Raw genomic sequence first — 14,986 nt, 5'->3', positions numbered from 1 at the left:
CAGAAATGGTATGGACCTAACAGAAGTAGAAGATATTAAGAACAGGTGGCAAGAATATATAGAAGAACTGTACAAAAAAGATCTTTATGACCCAGATAATCACGATGGTGTGATCACTGACCTAGAGCCAGACATCCTGGAATGTGAAGTCAAGTGGGCCTTAGAAAGCATCACTACGAACAAAGCTAGTGGAGGTGATGGAATTCCAGTTGAGTTATTTCAAATCCTGAAAGATGATGCTGTGAAAGTGCTGCACTCAATATGCCAGCAAATTTGGAAAACTCAGCAGTGGCCACAGGACTGGAAAAGGTCAGTTTTCATTCCAATCCCAAAGAAAGGCAATGCCAAAGAGTGCTCAGACTACCACAAAATTGCACTCATCTCACACGCTAGTAAAGTAATGCTCAAAATTCTCCAAGCCAGGCTTCAGCAATATGTGAACTGTGAACTTCCAGTTGTTCAAGCTGGTTTTAGAAAAAGCAGAGGAACCAGAGATCAAATTGCCAACATCCACTGGATCATGGAAAAAGCAAGAGAGTTCCAGAAAAACATCTATTTCTGCTTTATTGACTATGTATGCCAAAGCCTTTGACTGTGTGGATCACAATAAACTGTGGGCAATTCTGAAAGAGATGGGAATACCAGACCACCTGACCTGCCTCTTGATAAATCTGTATGCAGGTCAGGAAGCAACAGTTAAAGCTAGACATGGAACAACAGACTGGTTCCAAATAGGAAAAGGAGTATGTCAAGGCTGTATATTGTCACCCTGCTTATTTAACTTATATGCAGAGTACATCATGAGAAATTCTGGGCTGGAAGAAGCACAAGCTGGAATCAAGATTGCTGGGAGAAATATCAATCACCTCAGATATGCAGATGACACCACCCTTATGGCAGAAAGTGAAGAGGAACTCAAAAGCCTCTTGATGAAGGTGAAAGTAGAGAGTGAAAAAGTTGGCTTCAAACTCAACATTCAGAAAATGAAGATCATGGCATCTGGTCCCATCACTTCATGGGAAATAGATGGGGAAACAATGGAAACAGTATCCGACTTTATTTTTCTGGGCTCCAAAATCACTACAGATGGTGACTGCAGCCATGAAATTAAAAGACACTTACTCGTTGGAAGGAAAGTTATGACTAACCTAGATAGCATATTCAAAAGCAGAGACATTACTTTGCCAACAAAGGTCCGTCTAGTCAAGCCTATGGTTTTTCCAGTGGTCATGTATGGATGTGAGAGTTGGACTGTGAAGAACGCTGAGTGCCGAAGAATTGATTCTATTGAACTGTGGTGTTGGAGAAGACTCTTGAGAGTCCCTTGGACTGCAAGGAGATCCAACCAGTCCATTCTGAAGGAGATCAGCCCTGGGATTTCTTTGGAAGGAATGATGCTAAAGCTGAAACACCAGTATTTTGGCCACCTCATGTGAAGAGTTGACTCATTGGAAAAGACTCTGATGCTGCGAGGGATTGGGGGCAGGAAGAGAAGGGGACGACAGAGGATGAGATGGCTGGATGGCATCACTGACTCGATGGACGTGAGTCTGAGTGAACTCCAGGAGTTGGTGATAGACAGGGAGGCCTGGCATGCTGTGATTCATGGGGTCGCAAAGAGTCAGACACGACTGAGTGACTGAACTGAACATGGTATATCTTTCCCCAACCATTTACTTTTAATCTACATATGCCTTTAATAATTAAAGTGAGTTTCTTATCTATAACATGTACTTGGATCGTCTTTCAAAGTGGCTATATACAGTTGGATTAATATTTATCCTAATTGTTACCGAATTCCTTTCTTCTTCTATTCTCATTTTTGTATTCTATACTATTTCTGACCTCTGTAATTCTAATTGAGCATTTTTATATAATTCCATTTTCTCTCCTTTCTTAGCATACCATTTAATCCTTTATTAAAATCTTTTTAATCATTGTCACAGTTTGCAATATAAATTTCCAATTCATCCAAATTCACTTAAATTAACACTATACAGCTTCACAGGTACAATTAAGTGCCATTTCATAAGAAAGTAATCCTAATTTCTCCTTCTTATGTTTTGTATCATTGCTGTCATTAGTTATATTTACACATAACCATCATAAGTGAATACACATGTACATAAGTTCACATAATTAAATCAGTTTAGTTTACTCGCTCAGTCATGTCCAACTCTTTGCGACCTCATGAACTGCAGTACACCAGGCTTCCCTGTCCATCACCAACTCCCAGAGCTTCCTCAAACTCATGTCCCATCGAGTCAGTGATGCCATCCAACCAGCCCATCCTCTGTCATGCCTTTGTCCTCCCACCTTCAATCTTTCCTAGCATCTGAGTCTTTTCCAATGAGTCAGCTCTTCACATCAGGTGATCAAGTGTTGGAGCTTCAGCATCAGTCCTTCCAATGAATATTCAGAACTGATTTCCTTTAGGAGGGACTGGTTGGATCTCCTTGGTGTCCAAGGGACTCTTAAGAGTCTTCTCCAACACCACAGTTTAAAAGCATCAATTCTTTGGTGCTGAGCTTTCTTTATATTCCAACTCTCACATCCTTACCTGACTACTGGAAAAACCGTAGCTTTGACTAGATGGACCTTAGTTGGCAAAGTAATCTCATGCAGTCCATGGAATCGCAAAGAATTGGACACAACTGAGTGACTGAACTGAATTGAACTGAGGTAGAGCCACAGTAGGGTAATATTAGACAACATTTGTGGCTACTCAGATGCAAGGGGTGTGGCTAGCTGACAGCTCCAGCTGTTAGCTGTTCAGTGTTCACCCCTGCTTTCAAATTGAGGTCATATTATTCTCTGGGCCAGCTTCAGGCGATTACTGAATAAGGCAGTGTTACAAGGACCTGGCCATTACTGGTCATTATTAGACTTTCAGATAGAGACGGACTTTGCTTCAGAGCTCCTGGTTGGTTGGCAGAAACTTTGATTCTCCATTTCTTCCATTTTCCTTTAAAGTGATTTCTGTGTGCACACTAAGTCTCCTCAGTCATGTCCAACTCTTTGTGATACTATGGAGTATAGCCTACCAGGCTCCTCTATCCATGGGATTCTCCAGGCAAGAATACTGGAGTGGGTTGCCATGTACTTCTCCAGGGAATCTTCCCAACCCAGGTATCAAACCCATGTCTCTTATGTCTCCTGCATTGGCAGGTGGGCTCTTTTAACACTAGTGCCATCCAGGAAGCCCTTAAAGAGTGTTGCTGCTGCTGCTAAGTCGCTTCATTCATGTCCAACTCTGTGTGACCCCATAGACGGCTGCCCACCAGGCTTCCCCCTCCCTGGAATTCTCCAGGCAAGAATACTGGAGTGGGTTGTCATTTCCCATTAAAACTTTTGTACACTTAACTGCCATGATACTTCCTTTCTGGAAAAACCTGTGATATCACAAACTGTGCTTGACTCCATAGACATGATAAGAAAATTTTTAATATCCAGAAATTTCAGAATTATTTTTAAAAAGTAGCAAGTGAATGCTATATTAATACATAATTTAAGCTGGAAAACTGTGAGGGTTGCCTGAGTCACCAGAGAGCTCACTAGGAAATGAAAGAACTGAGCAGATGATTTACCTAATAGCATAATACATGTGGAAAAGGCACAGGGACTAGAACTATGAAGTGCTCATAGTAGAGTATGTGTGCTATGTCGCTTCAGTTGTGTATGACTCTGCGATGCTATAGACTGAGCCTACCGGTCTTCTCTTGGGATTCTCCAGGCAGGAATACTGGAGTGGGTTGCCATTTCCTTCTCCAGGGGATCTTCCCAACCCAGGGATCAAACCCGCATCTCGTATGTCTCCTGCACTGGCATGCATTCTTTACCACTAGGGCCACCTGGGAAGACCGTACTGCTCAGCAAATACTTTGTATATTGAGGTTTATAAAGGAGAATGAAGTGACTTAAACCTGAGACAGATAGAAATTAGGAAAAAATTATAAGGGAGATACCTATAAATTATGCCAGATGGTCACTCTCTCGGCATGATTTAACATCTCCTTGCAAATGTCAATTCTGTTGATCCCACGTGCATACCTAAGAACTGTAATATACAATATGTTGACTTTCTCCTAAGGGTTATAAGACAAATAGAAATACAAATGTAAGTAAAAATTCCTTTATTCTTAATATTATTCAATGAAGTGTCCATTTTTCTCTTATTGAAAAATGTTTTTCATAATCATATTTCCAGCTCAGCTGTTCATATTCATATATCTTCATGTTATCCTGACCCTCTGGCACCAGTTAGAGAACAGCTGGCACTGTAACCACAGAACTTCTTTGGTTAAAATACACAATATGGAATTTACCTTTTGCTTTGTGTATAAAGATACTGTATGTATCCACATTTCCAAGGACTGCAAGGAGTATTCCTCTCTGAATTATATCATGGAAAGGCTAGAAATATACCTGGTACCCTGTAGGAGACGCAAGGGCTGTGGGTTCAATCCCTGGGTTGGCATGGGCCCTGGAGGAAATAATGGCAATCCACTCCTGTATTTTTACCTGGAAAATCTCATGGACAGAGGAGGCTGGCAGGCTATAGTCTATGAGGTCACGAAGAATCACACATGACTGAGCAGCTGAGAACACACACCCTTCAGCTCAGTTCCCTTTGGTATTCAAAGTTTCTTGGTCCCTTTTTTTTTTTTTTTTTTGGTAACTGACTCAGAGGTGAATACTGATTTTATGACAAGAAGAAAACTGGCTCAAATTTATGTCCTTAAGTTATTTTCATCCAGTTCATTTTCCATACTATAGGCACTTATATCACCATTTCTTAGGATAGGTTTTCTGGCATGATCATGGTTTTTGCTGTCATTCTGAAACCATAGTCTTATTGCACACTTTCAGACAGATGTCCTTTTGCTTCTTCTCTTCTTCATTTGAAGTAAGCTAAATTTGCTACAGGCCCCTTTCCTAATAAGCTCCTGACCTATTACCGTAATTTTTATTTCCATTATGCTCCAAAATTATTAATGTTCCCTTCTAAATGATATCCTATGGCTCATTTGCACTTACCTCTGATTATGTCACAGTTTGATAATTAATTTTAAAAATTTATAAACTCAAATGACTTTGTAAACCTTAAACTCTTTGGAAATCTCTAAACAAGTAAGATAATATAGTTGTATTATGAAACATGCAAATTTGACTTAGACTTATCATTAATAAAAGACAACTTCTTTATAGTGACAACTTTTACTTTACATTTTGTGACTTATCTTTATTAACTTTTTATTTTTTCATTATTCTGTTGGTATGGATTTGCCATATAGAACTTTACTCCATTTAATTTGGCAGGAATAATTTCAGTGAATTTTTCTTTATCATATGTTTTTTTCCAGCTTATCCTTTGTGTATTACTTTTATTTATTAGTGTCATTTTCTGTTCAGAAAATTTTAATTCTAAAGTGATCAAACCAGTAAGTATTTGGGGATTCTATTCTTTATACAATGCTAAAAAAAATTCTTTCCAACTCTAGGATTATAAAAAGATAAATCATTTTGTTCTAACATTATTGCTTTTGTATTTTTACTTTTAAATATTTATTCCATTTGGAGATTATTTAGTTTGGGGTTGTAGTAAGGATATAACTTTATATTTTTTAATGACATACTGGCATTTGCAGCAATGTGGATGGACCTAGAAAATATTATACTTAGAGAAGTAAGTCATACAAAAAAAATACAAATACTATATGATATCACTTATATATGGGATCTAAAAACTAAAACAAATAAAAGTGTATGCAAAACAGAAACAAAACCACAGTTATCAGAGACAAATTTGTGGTTATCAGAGGGGAGAGGGAAGGGAGGAGAGACAAATTAGGGATATAGGATTAACAGATACAAACTATTATATATAAAAGAGATAAGCAATAAAGATATGCTATTTAGCACATGGAATTATATCCATTATGTTTTAATCACCGATAGTGAAGTATAATCTGCAAAAATACTCTGAATCACTATTCTATATACCTGAAACTAGCTTAATATTATAAGTTAACTATACTTAAATTTTTTGAAAAAAATTAATTTTACAGGAAAAGAAAAATCCTTTATATTTTTATATATGGCAATTAAATTATTACTACACTATTTGTTAATTATTATTCTACCAAGTTTTATGCAAAGATGGACACAATATAAGACAGAAATGAATGGACCTAACAGCAGCAGAAGATATTAAGAAGAAGTGGCAAGAATACACAGAAGAACTACACAAAAAAGATCTTCATGACCCAGATAATCATGATGGTATGTCTGATCACTCACCTAGAACCAAACATCCTGGAATGTGAAGTCAAGTGGACCTTAGGAAGCATCACTATAAACAAAGCTAATGGAGGTGATGGAATTCCAGTTGAGCTATTTAAAATCCCGAAAATTGATATTGTTAAATATGCCAGCAAATTTGGAAAACTCAGCAGTGGCCACAGGACTGGAAGAGGTCAGTTTCCATTCCAATCCCAAAGAAAGGCAATGCCAAAGAATGCTCAAACTACCACACAATTGCACTCATCTCACATGCAGAAAAGTAATGCTCAAAATTCTCCAAACCAGGCTTCAACAGTACATGAACCATGAACTTCCAGATGTTCAAGCTGATTTTAGAAAAGGCAGAGGAACCAGAGATCAAATTGCAAACATATGCTGGCTCATCAAAAAAAGCAAGAGAGTTCCAGAAAAACATCTACTTTGCTTTATTGACTATGCCAAATCCTTTGACTGAGTGGATCACAATAAACTGTGGAAAATTCTCAGAGACGAGAATAACAGACCTACCTTCCTCCTGAGAAATCTGTATGCGGGTCAAGAAGCAACAGTTAGAAGCAGACATGGAACTACATACTGGTTCCAAATTAGGAAAGGAGTAGGTCAAGGCTGTATATTGTCACCCTGCTTATTTAACTTATGTGCAGAATACATCATGGGAAAAGCTGGGCTGGAGGAACCACAGGCTGGAATCAAGATTGCCAGGAGAAACATCAATAATGTCAGATACACCTCCCTTATGACAGAAAATGAAGAACTAAAGAGCCTTTTAATGAAAGTGAAGGAGGAGAGTGAAAAACCTGGTTTAAAACTCAACATTCAGAAAACTAAGATTATGGCGTCCAGTCCGATCACTTCATGGCAAATGGATGGGGAAACATCTAACCCTACCGTCAGATCAGATCAGATCAGATCAGTCGCTCAGTCATGTCCAACTCTTTGCGATCCCATGAATCGCAGCTCGCCAGGCCTCCCCATCCATCACCAACTCCTGGAGTTCACTCAGACTCACGTCCATCGAGTCAGTGATGCCATCCAGCCATCTCATCCTCTGTCATCCCCTTCTCCTCTTGCCCCAAATCCCTCCCAGCATCAGAGTCTTTTCCAATGAGTCAACTCCTCGCATGAGGTGGCCAAAGTACTGGAGTTTCAGCTTTAGCATCATTCCTTCCAAAGAAATCCTAGGGCTGATCTCCTTCAGAATGGACTGGTTGGATCTCCTTGCAGTCCAAGGGACTCTCAAGAGTCTTCTCCAACACCACAGTTCAAAAGAATCAATTCTTCAGCGCTCAGCTTTCTTCACAGTCCAACTCTCACATCCATACATGACCACAGGAAAAACCATAGCCTTGACTAGACGGACCTTTGTTGGCAAAGTACTGTCTCTGCTTTTGAATATGCTATCTAGGTTGGTCATAACTTTCCTTCCAAGGAGTAAGTGTCTTTCAATTTCATGGCTGCAGTCACCATCTGCAGTGATTTTGGAGCCCCCAAAAATAAAGTCTGACACTGTTTCCACTGTTTCCCCATCTATTTCCCATGAAGTGATGGGACCGGATGCCATGATCTTCGTTTTCTGAATGTTGAGCTTTAAGCCAACTTTTTCACTCTCCACTTTCACTTTCATCAAGAGGCTTTTTAGTTCCTCTTCAGTTTCTGCCATAAGGGTGGTATCATCTGCATATCTGAGGTCATTGATATTTCTCCTGGCAATCTTGATTCCAGTTTGTGTTTCTTCCAGTCCAGTGTTTCTCATGATGTACTCTGCACGTAAGCTAAATAAACAGGGAATATACAGCCTTGACGTACTCCTTTTCCTATTTGCAACCAGTCTGTTGTTCCATGTCCAGTTCTAACTGTTGTTTCCTGACCTGCATACAAATTTCTCAAGAGGCTGATCAGGTGGTCTGGTATTCCCATCTCTTGAAGAATTTTCCAGAGTTTATTGTGATCCACACAGTCAAAGGCTTTGGCATAGTCAATAAAGCAGAAATAGATGTTTTTCTGGAACTCTCTTGCTTTTTCCATGATCCAGTGGATGTTGGCAATTTGATCTCTGGTTCTTCTGCCTTTTCTAAAACCAGCTTGAACAACTGGAAGTTCACGGTTCACATATTGCTGAAGCCTGGCTTGGAGAATTTTGAGCATTACTTTACTAGCGTGTGAGATGACTGCAATTGTGCGGTAGTTTGAGCATTCTTTGGCATTGCCTTTCTTTGGGATTGGAATGGAAACTGACCTTTTCCAGTCCTGTGGCCAGGACTCCTGCTGAGTTTTCCAAATTTGCTGGCATATTGAGTGCAGCACTTTCACAGCATCAAAACCCCAGGATCGCCTCAGGCAAAACAACTACCAGGGAGGGAGTGCAACTCCACCCATCAGCTGGTAATAGTTTTACTGAACAAGGCCCTGCCCCCCAGAACAAGTCCTTCCCATCAAGAAGCTTACAGGAAACTTTTAGCCTCATATATTAGAGGGAAGACAGAAGAAGCAAGGAGAAGCACAATCCCACAGCAGCTAAAACAAAAACCGTATTCCAGAAAGTTAATTATGATGGAAAAGTAGAAAGTTATGTGTCAGATGAAGGAACAACATAAAACCCCTAAAAAACAACTAAATGAAGTGGAGAGAGGCAACCTTCCAGAAAAAGAAATTCAGAATAATGATAGCGAAGATGATCCAGGATCATGGGTAAAGAATGGAGGCAAATATTGAGAAGATGCAAGAAATTTTTACCAAAGACCTAAAAGAAATAAAGAACAAATAAGCAGAGATGAAAAATATATGAGAAGGAAGCCAAAGCAGAATAACTGAGGCAGAAGAATGGAAAATTGACCTGGAGGACAGAACAGTGGAAATCACTGCCACAGAACAGCATATAGAAAAAAGAATGAAAAGGAATGAAGACAGCCTAAGACCTCTGGGACAACATTAAACACATGAACATTTGAGTCCCAGAAGGAAAAGAGAGTGAGAAAGAACCTGAGAAATTATTTGAAGACATAATACTGAAATTTACCTAACATGGGAAAGGAAATAGTTAACCAAGTCCAGGATGCACAAAGAGTCCCAGGAAGGATAAGCCTAAGGAGGAACACACCAAGACACATAGTAATCAAACTGACAAAATTTAAAGACAGAGATAAAATATTAAAAGCAACACGGGGAAAATGAAAAATAACATACATGGGAACTCCCATCAGTTGATCAGCTGATTTCTCAACAGAAACTCTACAAGCCAGAAGGGAATGTCACAATATATTTAACATCATGAAAGGGAAGAACCTACAACCAAAAAATACTCTACCCAGCAAAACTCTCCTTCAGATTTGATGGAGAAATCAAAAGCTTTCCAGATAAGCAAAAATTAAGAGAATTCAGCACCACCAAATCAGGTTTACAACAAATGCTAAAGGAACTTATCTGGGCAGGAAACACATGAGAAGGAAAAGGCCTGTAGAAAATAAACCAAGAACAATTAAGAAAACAGTAACAGGATCATGAAAGTGAAAGTTAGTCACACAGTCGTGTCCGACTCTTTGTGATCCCATGGACCATAGCCCACCAGGCTCCTCTGTCCATGGAATTCTCCAGGCAAGAGTACTGGAGTGGGTTGCCACTTCCTTCTCCAGGGGATCTTCCTGACCCAGGGATCAAACCCGGGTCTCCTGAATTGCAGGCGGATTCTTTACCATCTGAGCTACAGGATCATACATATTGATAATTACCTGAAATGAAAATGGATTAATGCACCAAGCAAAAGACATAGACTGACTGGGTGGATGAAAACATGTGCATGTATGCACTTTCACTTACCATATCACTCTGCTTGACCCCCCTCCAAATTGTATGTAATCATTTATATTGTTAATCATGTTTCCCTTATGGTTTGCAATTGTAATTATCTTTTACTTTTTGTTTGGCTATTGATTGTGAAAACTGATAAACATCTTTTACTAATGTGATTATGTAACTATTACTCACTAAATACCATTGTATCATGATAGGTCAACAGAAAAATAATAGAACTCTATATCACCAAAACTAGGATCTAACAGGAAAACCTGTAATCACTTTTTAAAATCCAGATACATATCAGAATTATATTGAAATTTTTTGAAAAATACAAATGTTCAGGTATTGCTTTTTTTTCTCTAGAGTTCCAGATATGTTTCTAATGAGCAGTCATGTTTAAAAACAACTGGACTATATGGTGATCTTTCACTTTTATCTAGTTTGTTTCACTTTTTCTATTTCATATTTAGTGCTCCCATTTCATTTAGTTTATGTTCTAAAATTTCTCCATCTCATTTTTTTGATGTTCTTTTTTAAGTCTTTATCAAGTGCAGTAGAAGAACTTTCATATACATATGTATAAAAATATGTATATATATTTTAGAAAACTTATGAATTTTTGCCTGATTAAAATATTATGACATTTTGATTCTACTTGTTTGACTTAGTATGACTAGAATGCTAAATTTCTAATTAAAAAATAGATACACAACAAGCAACAAAATTTACTGTATAGCATAGGGAACTATAGTCAATATCTTGTAATCTTATGATGGAAAATAATTTCAAAAATAATATATGTGTATTTGTGTAACTGAATCAGCTTGCTGTGCACCTGAAACATTGTAAGTCAACTATACTTCAATAAATCTATATATATAAATAAATACTTCACTGAGAAAAGAAAAAAAAAGATAAAGTTAGAGCTTATGTGTTAAGTCCGTAAGCTATAGCTTCACTTGTAAGTTATCATTTTTCCTTCTTTGGGTCCCAAAAGAAGGGTGAATTAAGCTTAAACTGTCCTTAACTCCTGGTAGCCCTAGTATCTACTTTTAAGAGACTCTTCTGATAAATATCTCATATTTGTATCTTACCCTAAAAGCCACTATTTCCCAAAACTCCAACTCCTCTGATCATACCCTTAGATGTCAGTCAGGCAACTGATGAAACTTGCTTTGAGTCTGCATACACCTTTCAATTAAATATTATATTATCAGTCCCTACCCAGTTAAGTTTCTCCTATTTCCTCCCAACTCCCTAAAAGTTCCGGATAGTAACTGCTTGATGGCAATTTTTAAGTTCTTAGAATTTTTATAGTGCTAAGGGCATTCTAAGTATTCAAAAAACACCCATTTGAAATGAGCTGTTTTGCTGACGGGGCCTGAAAATGACTATTAGGCAATAACAAAGAGCAGTTCTTAGAGAAGATGTGAGGAAGTTATTACAAAGCTTTTTTCTTAAGACTTACATGAGTTAGTACAACATCCCAGAAGCTCATGATAACAAAGGTCAGTTCCTAGTGTAAGGAAAGTCTCTTCACAAAACAATGAAATGCAAAAATGAAGTATCTATCCATAAGTTTTTTAAACAGCCCACTTAATAAAATAAAGTGACCTATTCCATATTTTCTAAATCTGATATAAGATCAACCTTCTTAATACTTTTTAATATAATTTACTGTTAAACTAAACAAATAAAAGGTCAAAAGTACATTCAGCATTTTTTGGCTTATAATATTATAAAGTTGTATCAATGTAGGTTCATTGACTGTAACAAATACACCACTGTGGTATGGGATGTGGATAATGGATACTGTACATATGTGGGGACAGGCAGTACATAGAGACTCTCCTTACTTTCTGCTAATTTTACTATGGACCTAAAAATGCTCTAAAGAGAATGTTTAACTAAAAAAAGAGAATTGTTAATGTGGAATATAACACAAAATAGAGGTTCCTGAAAGCAATGTTTCTATACTTATAAAAAATGGAGACAAAATGTTTTTATCCACAATGCAAAAACTTTGTATTTATTATATAAATAAAATATGATTTCAATTAGAAAAAAGAATATACAAAATTGTCAGAAAGAAAGGAATAATAACATTCTGCCTCTTAAATAACCACAATTAACATATTGATGGTTGGGATTTTCATGTATTTTGAATGCATATGTGATATAATTAAAAAGTCAGTTTATATTTTTGAACCCTATTAAAAATTACATTAAACAACCTCAGGGGTGTGTGTGTGTGTGTGTGTGTGTATGTGTGTGTTGTATTTAACAGTGATCAATGGAAAGGGTTCACAGGAGGATTAAATTTGAGTATAATTTGCTCTATTTTATTTTACAGAAATGGTATTCAACATGAAATGTAATAGTTTCATCTGTATTAGTTATGATAAAAATAAATCTTTGGAAGCAAAGGAAAATCAATAAAAGTATCCTAGAATTCAAACAAATTAGCAGTTCTAAAGCAAATCTTACTTTAGTATAGATGATTCCTATATTATATTATGTTTCCAGGAACTATATAATGCCATAAAGGAGGACAAGATGTGAACATTCATTGTGTTAGAAGTGGTTCAAAGTAAGAAATTTGTTCCAGAGAAACTGATTGGATTGCCCTATTGATTTTTTTCCTTGTTTGCTTATAACTAGGGAGAACATATGCACCTTCTCCAGAAGATGAGTCAAGATAAAGGGTGTGAAATTCTAATATCAGTGCCTCAAGGAAGGAGACTGTTGCTGAAGTCCTAAGAAAAAATTAGAATATGATTCTAGGAGTTGGGCTGCCAACGAAGATAGAGATCCACAACACATAGAATGTTCTTCCTTTCCAGGAGGTTTTAACAGTAAAGGTTCCAGGCCATCACATTTTCTTACCTCTTAGGTGACTCCTTTCCTACTGAACAACATATTGCTAAACCAGCTGAAGGAAGATTCAGATGTGAGGTTATGAGGGCAACAGGAAAGGAGGCAACTAAGTTGCTTGAAGGGAGCAACAAAACCTTGTAAGAATCAAGACTCAGGGGAAGGAGCAGTGACTTCCACAAGAGACTAAGCCAGATCTGCTTTTGAGTATTTGAGTGCCTCTTGTGGAGGCATAGGTCAGCCGTGGCCTACCACAGGGGTTCTCAAGGTAGCAGCAGTCCTGGAAGGGGCAGAGTATGGCATAAGTCCTCTTGGAGAAGGTCGCCATTAGCTCTACCATACAGTCACCACGCAGGTGACCCACAAGCTGGAGAACAATTATACCAAAGAAGTTCTCACACTGCTATGAAAGTTGTAAGCCCACAACTGAAATTTCCGGACCCGGGGATCTGGCAAAGAAACTGAGAACGTCTGGGGAATTATACTTTGAAGGCAAATGAGATTTTGATTACAAAACTTCCAAAGGACTGAGGAAACAGACTCTTGGAAGGCACAAACAGAACCTTGTACACAAAAGGACCTAGGAAAAAGGAGCAGTGACGCCACAAGAGACTGAGTAGGACTTGCCAGTATAAGTCCTTTTGAAGGAGGTTGCTCAGGCCAAACTACATGGAGTGAACACAAACCCACCCATCAGCAAAAAATTAAAGATTTACTGAGCATGGCCTTGCCCACCAAAGTAAGACCCAGTTCTCCACACAGCCCATCCCTCCCATCAGGAAGCTTCCACAGCCTCTTACCTTATCAAACAGAGAAGAGACACAGAATGAAAACCACAATCACAGAAAACTAATTAAACTGATTACATGGATCACAATCTTCTCTAACTCAGTGAAACAAAGAGCCATGCCATGTAGGGCCACCCAAGATGGACAGGTCATGGTGGGAAGTTCTGACAAAATGTGGTCCATTGGAGAAGGGAATAGCAAACCACTTCAGTATTCTTGACTTGGGAAAGCCATGAACAGTATGAGAAGGAAAAAATATATGACATTGAAAGATGAACTCCCCAGGTCGGTAGGTGCCCAAGATGCTACTGGAGAAGAGTGGAGACATAGCTCCAGAAAGAATGAAGAGATGGAGCCAAAGAAAACACAATGCCCAGTTTTGAATGTGACATGATGGAAGTAAAGCCCAATGCTGCAAAGAACAATACTGCATTAGGAACCTATGAATCAAGGTAAATTGGAAGTGGTCAAACAGGAGATGGCAAGAGTGAAAAATGACATTTTAGGAATCAATGAACTAAAATGGATGGGAATGGGTGAATTTAATTCAGATGACCATTATATCTCCTACTGTGGGCAAGAATCCCTTAGAAGAAATGGACTAGCCCTCATAAGTCAACAAAAGAGTCCAAAATGCAGCACCTGGGTGCAATCTCAAAAATGACAGAATGATCTTGGTTCATTTCCAAGGCAAACCATTCAACATCACAGTAATCCAAGTACATGCCCCAACCACTAATGCCAAAGAACCTGAAGTTGAATGGTTCTATGATGACCTACGATAACTTAGAAGTAACACCCCCAAAAAATATACCCTTTTCATCATAGGAGACTGGGATAGAAAAGTAGGAAGTCAAGAGATACCTGTAGTAATAGGCCTTAAGTTTGGCCTTTGAGTACAAGATGAAGCAGGGCAAAGGCTAACAGAGTTTTGCCAAAAGAATGCACCGGACATAGCAAAAACAGTCTTCCAACAACACTAGAGAAGAATCTACACATGAACATCACCAGATGGTCAATACTGAAATCAGATTGATTATATTCTTTGCACTCAAAGATGGAGAAGCTCTATACAGTCAGCAAAAACAAGAGCGAGAGTTGACTGTGGCTCAGATCATGAACTCCTTACAGCAAAATTCAGACTTATAATGAAGAAAGCAGGGAAAACCACTAGGTCATTCTGGTATGGCCTAAATCAAATCCCTTATGATAATACAGTGGAAGTGACA

General features: G+C 38.2%; 1 protein-coding gene across 1 annotated transcript in view; it reads right to left on the bottom strand.

Annotated features, from left to right (window-relative positions):
- The window catches only part of LRRIQ3 (leucine rich repeats and IQ motif containing 3), a 143,472-nt gene that overhangs the window by 40,621 nt on the left and 87,865 nt on the right, over positions 1-14,986 (bottom strand). Inside the window, exon 6 of the mRNA XM_045166224.1 lies at positions 9,320-9,384. Coding sequence (XP_045022159.1) covers positions 9,320-9,384 — 65 coding nt within the window. The remainder of the gene's footprint in view (positions 1-9,319; positions 9,385-14,986) is intronic.

The sequence above is a fragment of the Bubalus bubalis genome, chromosome 6, assembly GCF_019923935.1.
Source record: "Bubalus bubalis isolate 160015118507 breed Murrah chromosome 6, NDDB_SH_1, whole genome shotgun sequence".
NCBI lineage: Eukaryota > Metazoa > Chordata > Mammalia > Artiodactyla > Bovidae > Bubalus > Bubalus bubalis.
Note: the sequence above shows the minus strand (reverse complement) of the source record. Positions and strands in the feature narration are given on the sequence as shown.